General features: G+C 38.7%; 1 protein-coding gene across 1 annotated transcript in view; it reads right to left on the bottom strand.

Moving 5' to 3' along the window:
- Lamtor3 (late endosomal/lysosomal adaptor, MAPK and MTOR activator 3) overlaps positions 1-8,123 on the bottom strand; it is a 17,856-nt gene extending 9,733 nt beyond the window's left edge. The window contains exons 1-3 of the mRNA XM_010603516.3: positions 7,796-8,123; positions 7,602-7,634; positions 6,899-6,933 (exon numbers count right to left, since the gene is read on the bottom strand). Coding sequence (XP_010601818.1) covers positions 6,899-6,933; positions 7,602-7,610 — 44 coding nt within the window. The 5' untranslated portion in view covers positions 7,611-7,634; positions 7,796-8,123. The remainder of the gene's footprint in view (positions 1-6,898; positions 6,934-7,601; positions 7,635-7,795) is intronic.

The following is an 8,123-nucleotide window of genomic DNA, read 5'->3' as shown; positions in this document are numbered from 1 at the left end:
TCAATAAGATTGGCAAACAGAACGGAGCAAATAATCAAGAAGATTATACACCATGACCAAGTAGGATTTATCCCAGGAATGCAGGGATGGTTCAACAGATGCAAATCATTAAGTGTAATAGTTATTACAAGGACAAAAAAAAAAAAAGAAAAAAAGAAAAGGAACTACAGGGCAATCTCTCTAATGAACACAGACACAAAAATTCTCAATAAGATACTGGCAAACAGAACGGAGCAAATAATCAAGAAGATTATACACCATGACCAAGTAGGATTTATCCCAGGAATGCAGGGATGGTTCAACAGATGCAAATCATTAAGTGTAATAGTTATTACAAGGACAAAAAACTGTATGATCATCTCAATAGATGCAGAAAAAGCATTTGGCAAAGTCCGATGTCTATTCATGATAAAAAAATTGGAAAAGATGGTCTTTATTTCAATCAGGTAAAAACCCTCTATGACAAACCAAGAACCAACATGATACTAAATTGTCAAAATCTGAAAGCTTGGGCCGGGGATTTAACTCAGTGGTTCTGCTGCCTGCCTCGAAAGCGCAAGGACCCAAGTTCAATCCCTGATACCAGAAACAAAACAAACAAACAAAATCTGGAAGCTTTCAATCTAAAATCAGGAACAAGACAAAAATGTTCACTATCACCACTCTTACTCAATATAGTTCTGGGCTGAGGATTTAGCTCAGTGGTGCTGCCATCTGTCTCAATATAGTTTTGAAAACATTAACCAGAGCAATTAGATAAGAGAAAGAGATAAAAGGAAAGGAAAGGAAGAAGTTAAACTATTATTATTTTCAGATGACATGGTATTCTACACAGAAGACCTCAAAAACTCCACCAAAAAACTCTTACATTTAATTACCGAATTCAGTATTATAGCTGGATACAAAGTTAACATTCAAAATCAATACCATTCCTATAACAAATAAACTCACTAAAGAGAGAAATTAGGGAAACAACACATTTCACAATAGTACCTAAAAGAACTAAATTCCCAGTAACTGATCTAATGAAGGAAATAAAAGATCTTTACATTGAAAATTACAGTACTCTTGAAAAAGGAGATTGAAAGGGTATCAGAAAACGGAAAGCTATCCCTTGTTCTTGGGTAAGAAAAACCAATGTAGCAAAAATGGCCATACTTCCAAAACTGTTATAGAGATTTAAGGCAATCCTAATAAAAATTCCAATAGCACATCTCACTGAATTAGAAAAAAACAATCCTAAAATTAATTTGGACCCAGAAGAGACCTAGAATAGAACAAGGAATTCTGGGCAACAAAGGCAAGGCATGGGACATTTATAATCCCCAACTTGAAATTATATTACAAAGCTACTGTAATAAAAACAGCATAGTACTGGTAAAAAGAGATTTGAGGAGGGCCAGGGATTTAGCTCAGTGGTTCCACTACCTGCCTGCCTGCCTTGCAAGCGAAAGGCCGGAGTTTGGTCATCAGTATCAAAAAAAAAAAAAAAAAAAAAAAAAAAAAAAAAAAAAAAAAAAAAAAAGAGAGAGACTTGAGGATTAATGGAACACAATGAAAGATGTAGAAACAATTCCAAACACATTCAGTCACTTTATCTTTGACAAAAGGGCCAATCACTTTTATTGGAAGATAAGTCTCTTTAATACATAGTGCTGGAAAAAATGGCTTGCCACATGCCAAAAATTAAAATTAGACCCATACCCTTCACCATGCACTAAACTAAAATCAAAATGCATCAAAATCTAAAACCTAAAACAGAAACACTAAATCTGTTGGAAGATAGAACAGGTACAACTCTTGAAGACATAGGTGTAGGCAAAGAATTTATGAACAAAACTCTGATCAAACAGGAAGTATCACAAAGAATCAACAACAGGACCTCACCTAATTAAAAGGCTTTTTGCACAACAAAAGAAACCCACCAACAGAGTGAAGAAACAACCCAGTATGGGGAAAAATATTTTTTGCCAGCTGTTCCTCAAAGGACCATTACTTAAAAAAAAAAAAAAAAATCAGACCTCCCGCAAATTTAAAGACCAAATCCAAAAATGGGCATCTAAAATAAACAGACACTTCTCTGATGAAGTACAATATATGCAAAAATGTTCAACATCACCAGTCAGTTGAGAGATGCAAATTAAAACAACACTGACACTTCATCTCACTCCAGAAAGAATGGCTACTATCAACAACCAATTAACAAATGTTGGCAGAGCTGTGGGGAAAAAGGAACCCTTCTCCATTGTTGGTGGGAATATAGACTGGTACAAGCACTATGGAAGCCAGTGTGGAGATTCCTCAAAAAACTATGATTAGAGGTTCCATTTGACCCAGCTATTCCCCTTCTTGGTATCTTCCTGAAAGAATTAAAGTCATCATAACACAGTAATATATACATGCTGGCGGCTAGGCTACAGAACCAAGATCTCATAGTCTCCAGGTTGGTGTTATTTTGCCTCAGGAACAGGGAAATATGTGGAAAGCAACATGTCCCCTGGCTATAGACGGAACGCTGATAACAGTGAATGATAACTGGGCACTGGAGGCAAGACAGCATCTGCGGAGGACAGCTGTTAATATTTGGGTGTAGATAAAATCTGGTTCCAACAACTTAAGCCTTATCCACCCATTCTTTATAGTTGCTGTTTCATAAGTGCTATCCCTAACCCTGTGCTTCTCACTGGCTAATAAAGGTGGGCAAACTGCAGTTTTATTTGAGTCTGCCTGCTAGCAGCAGTTCTCCTCTTGGTCCCCCACTTCGTATCTTGAAAATTCTGTTTAATTCTTTATTGTTAATTGCCCAAAAGGTAGCTGAGGGTCTAATTAGCCCTTGATTTATGCACATCCATGTTAATAGTGGCAGTTTATAATAGCTAAATCTTGGAAACAGTCCATGTGTTCATCAACCAGAAGAATGAAGATTTGGTTTTTTGTTTTTTATACAATGCAGTACTACTATCCCAAAGAGGATAAGCCAAGACATTTCTAGCTAAATGGATACACCTCGAGACCGTACTCAGGTGAAATAAATGGGACACATAGGCTTAAAAACTGCATTGATTATCTGGTGAGAAAATGAAAATGGCAACAAGGACCAAAATGTTTAATAGATATTGGAAAATGGGAAGAAAATGTTCAAATGAGAAGGGGAAGAAGGGAGAGGGAAGGGGGGAAATGAAGGAGGGAACAAGAAAAAAAAAAGAACAGAAGAAAAAATGGAAACGATTGTAAATAAGGAGGGGAAGAGGGATCGGAGGGGAGGGGAATGGGAAAAAAAGATGAAGCAAAATGTATCATGTACAGGTACAAATTGCCAAAGATGAATGCTATTATATATATCTAAAATGTACTAATAAAAATAAAAAGCCATTAAAAATAAAAGAGGGTTGGGCCAGTTGTTCTGCTGCCTGATTTGCAAGCACAAGGTCCTGAGTTCGATCCCTAATACCAAAAATAAACCAAAAAATTAAAAGAGTGCAGACTGGTGCAACCACAGTGGAAATCAATACCGAGATACCTCACACAACCAGGATTAGAGGTCACATTTGACCCAACTATTCCTCTGCTGGGTATCTTCCCAAAAGAATTAAAAAGAATCATACCACAGTGATATATGCTCACCCATGTTTATAGCAGCAATTTGTAATAGCTAAAACTTGGAAACAGCCCAACTGCCCATCAACTGGAGACTGGATAAAGATGTGTTTTTTTTATAAAATGGAATGCGACTCAGCCATAAAGAATGAGAAAATATAGAGATTAATTGCTAAGTGGATGAACATTGAGTCCATACTCTTAAGTGAAATTATTAAGTTACACATGTATAAATACCGAATAATTTGTCCAATGTGAAAAAGTAAAAGTATAAATAAGTATTAAAATGTTTAATTGATATTGTGTAATAGGAAGAAAAGTCTAAAAGAGTAGAGGAAGTGGAAGGGGTAGGGGAAAGGTAAAAAGGGAAAAGAAAAAATATGTGAAAAGGAAAAACATGGAAACAATGTCTTTGTAAACAGGAAAGGGTGGAGGGGGGCTAAGGGGAGGGCTGGGAAATGGGGAAAAATTAGAACCTGATAAATCATGTATAGGTACAAGATCCCAATGAATATAGCTGTACTGTATACCTAATATGAACCAACAAATTTAATAAAGATTTTAAAAAGGAAAAAAAAAAGAAGAAGGTTGCTGCTTGTCACTTGCTGCTTTCTACCTGCCCTGCTTTGCTATGAACAATTTAACCTCTGAGATACTTTTCTATGATACCATTCTTCCTTGGAGTCAGCCAACTATGAACTGAAACGTCTGCAAACTTTGAGTTCAATAAACTTTTCCTCCTAAAATAAAACAAAAACAAAACTGTTTTACATAGTTTCATTTATCTAGTATCACACAGCATACTTTCAGAGTACACCAAGTTATCAAAGTGAGACCCTCACCTTCTAAAGCATTTTGTTACTAATAATCAGACCATGTAATTTGAATCAATTACTGCTTTATTTATTAGGTCTTCTTGTGAATAATGAGCATCTTAATGCTCATGTACAACTTTAGAACACTAAATGCCAACTTTTTTGTTGTTTCTTCAACAAGTGATCATAACAGCTAAAACAAAATTATAAGCTAACAGCAATTCCAGGTGCATAAACTATGCTGCTTTTCCTGTACTATGTCACCAGTGCAGTGGGTATTCCTCCACCCAGTTTAACAATGTTCAATACTCAACTACAGATACAGTAAACTCTTAATTTTACAGATTCACTATATGCATTTTAGTTATTATGGTTCAGTTAGTACCATACCCTTCAACAGCTCAGGTCAAATTTTAATTACCAATACATATTTACCAAGGTAACTGCATAAAACAAAAACTAACTTCTCAGTCCACAAATACCACACAAGTAACTACGTAATTAGCAAGAGCACACTGTAATCAGTAACCAGCCACATCACTTCCTTCAGTGTACATTAGAACCTGGTCATTGTCCATCTGTTACTTAGTTCATAAAGAGATGGCAAAGCATAGTCTTCTATCTCATCTCCTGGTGACAAACTGAATGACACAAGAAAAGTATATATAAGTGAGAGGGAACTGGCCAACAAAGTTTAAGTACAGTAAAGAAATGAAAAGTGATGATGCTATAAGTGAAATTCAAATAGAAAGTAAATACTTAAAAGAAATGGTTGACTATGGGAATGTAGCTGCTATTGCTGTTAAGGAGACTCTAGTTTTGCAGCCAGAGGCACACAGATGAGGGTGACTTTCTTGTCATAAATTACCAAAGTGGCTGTAATGAAAATGTCCCAGAGAAACTGATGCTGACAAAAAACTCAAATCAACGCAAATCTCAAATACTTCCCGGCAATGGAAAATTCGAAGGATTAAAATGCTGTAAGCCAATCCCATATCAGAATGTATATGACAATTCAGCAAGGTGTACAGAAATGATCTGCTCCTTATACTAAGGTATATGGAGAAAGCAGTTAAACACTACTCAAACTATGCTCCGTTTTTTTCTTTCTTTTCTTTGCAAAGTAAAAGACTTTCTCAGTATTACTGATGTTTTAAATTAGTGTACTACGTAAATTTATTTTAATATTTGTTATTGTTTCTCTACTTGTAACCAACAATAAAAGTTTTAATGCTTTGAAAAAAACTGAAAAGTCATAAAACGATTGCTAATTTTGCCACTGGTTTTTAAAATTCCTTTCCACAGTTCCAGCTATTGCTACAGTCCTATATTCTCATGGAATACTAGGATTCCCTGTATTGCCACCAATCATTAGTTTGGAAACAGAATCAGCAACTTGTCTCTAGTTTACCAATAGCAGAAGAATGAGACTACAGATGAATTTCAGCATTTTATTAACGTTAAATATAAGGTAAAAATTATTAAACACCTGAATACAAAAAAATATATATAATAGACTCAAAACCAGAAAAGTAGTATCAACTTCCAGTCATCTGTAATTAGAGAAAGGGAAGAGCTAAGTAGTGACTTATGCCAAATAAATCAAGATAAAATCTAAGCAAGTTTGTTTCCTAAATACAAAACCTGATATCCAAAACCTTTTATTACTTCAGATTTGGTAGATAAGAAAAAAGGATCTCACCACATATTCTGCTATATTAACTCATAAATTATTCACTTAAATCTCTTTATTCTAGAATGTGATAATGAATGGCTCCAGTCATATGCCCTAAATTCTCAAGAATTCTGGTACATAGTTGTGAGAGCAGAGGAAAGCAGCACTTGTTGAAGTTTTACATTAAATTAAATGTGAGTTTTAAATCCACTAATCTAAATATCTAAAAGGAAGTTTGTTAACCTAAATACAAGAGCCTAATTTATAAGATGGTACACTAAGTTGACAATGTGCAGGCAAAAGCAAGCCTTTTCAGTTATGAACAAATCTGAGGGAATATTCTTGGATTACGCAGACTCAACAATTTGGTCTTAATAACAAAGTAAAAGCACATTCTTACGATTTTTTTCCCCTTAAAGTGACTATAAAAACTTCAAAGTATAATTCAACAAAATGCTAGAACAGTTTACTTGTAAGAAATTAAAAGTGGCAAGAGCCAGCGATTTGTAGCTCAGGGGTGCCGCTGCCTGCCTCCTAAGTGCAAGGTCCCATGTTTGAGTCCTGGTACAAAAAAAAAAAATGTGACAAGAAATTTGAGTTCTGCCTCCCACCCCACATTAGTCACAGACTTCTCTAGAACTCATGTTATCTGCAAATTCAAAGGGAATTCAACGTTTGTGATACTGAGGGTTTTGTTAGGTACTTGAAGTGATATGTTATCATAACATACACCAAATATAGTTTTAAAAGGGAGCAAAACATCTCATCAAATTAATATGACGTACAGGATTCCACAGCAGTAAATTTTTACCTTGGTAACTTCTTATACAGGAATCGCTTTAGGTCCTGAAAGAGAATATTGGAAAACCATAATATGCCATCCACTGCTTTTCTAGATCAGTCCTTCCCATCTTTCAGGGACCTCAAGTCCTCACGAATAACTTCTCTTGCTGGGGTTTTATCTCTCCATTTCTGATTTTGATGCTAGTCCGACTGCAGGAGTGAAGTAACCTTTTTCTTTAAGCTTCCACTTCACTATCTATCGAATAGAGATAATCACACAACTATGCAGTGTGCATTAGTATGCTTGGAAATGAAACGAAAAAACACTTCTCAGCAATCAGAACCAATCTTCTTCCGGACCCTGCACCCACCGGCTGCGGTGCGCGCCGGAGCGCCCAGGGTCTCCCGCCTCGTCCCCATCCTCCACAAGCTCACTTCCCTAAACTCCAGTCCCTCCCATGGCTAAAGATGAGGGTTTCGAGTCAGGCGTCCTCTGGAGATGTCACCAGCGGCGCAGAAGCCAAAGATCCTCTCACTACCTAGCGGGATCTGACGCCCACCGTCCCGTGCCTCGGGCCCAGCCACTCGAGCCCGGCCACCGTTCGCTCCTTGCCACCTATCGGAGCCGACTGCTGGAGCCCTCGGTCCACAACGGGACCTGGGTTCCACTCCGGCTGCCTCCTCACGAGCCCGGGGGAACCCCTCCGCCAGCAGCCCACGGGATAACTCACGTCCGCCATGCCGCGCTGTTCCGACCTCCGCTCCTGCAAGACAGAGTTACCGTGAGAGAAAGCCGGCCGCGCCCCTGCCCGGCCGCGCCCCGCCCGCCACCACAGGTTGAGAGCCGCTGGGAACAGACGAATTCTCCCTCAGACTCGCCACACTATCCCCCGCGCCCGGACTCCAGGCGGGGCCGCCCAGCTACCTGGTCTTCTCGGCTGTCCGACTGTCCCTCACAGCCCTTTAGCAGCAGATTCAAACACAGCTTCCTCTGCCAGCCAACGTCACATGACTCACGACCCCGTCCGAGCTTCCGGAAACACTTGCCAAACCGCAGACAGCGGCTGTCAAGGACTTCCGGGTGAACCCGGCGGAAACAAGGAGCGCACACCACCTAGTACGCCTGCGCGTTCCGCCTCACGTTGCCCCGCCGCAGCAGCATCCTGCGCCTGCGTACCAGGACTGTTGCGCCTGCGCATTTTCCCTTGACTTGCCCGCCATGGTTGTCTCTCAGGCTACCTCGTGTCAAGCTG

This window comes from Fukomys damarensis, unplaced genomic scaffold, assembly GCF_012274545.1.
Source record: "Fukomys damarensis isolate Sample0158 unplaced genomic scaffold, DMR_v1.0_HiC HiC_scaffold_25, whole genome shotgun sequence".
Classification (NCBI taxonomy): domain Eukaryota; kingdom Metazoa; phylum Chordata; class Mammalia; order Rodentia; family Bathyergidae; genus Fukomys; species Fukomys damarensis.
Note: the sequence above shows the minus strand (reverse complement) of the source record. Positions and strands in the feature narration are given on the sequence as shown.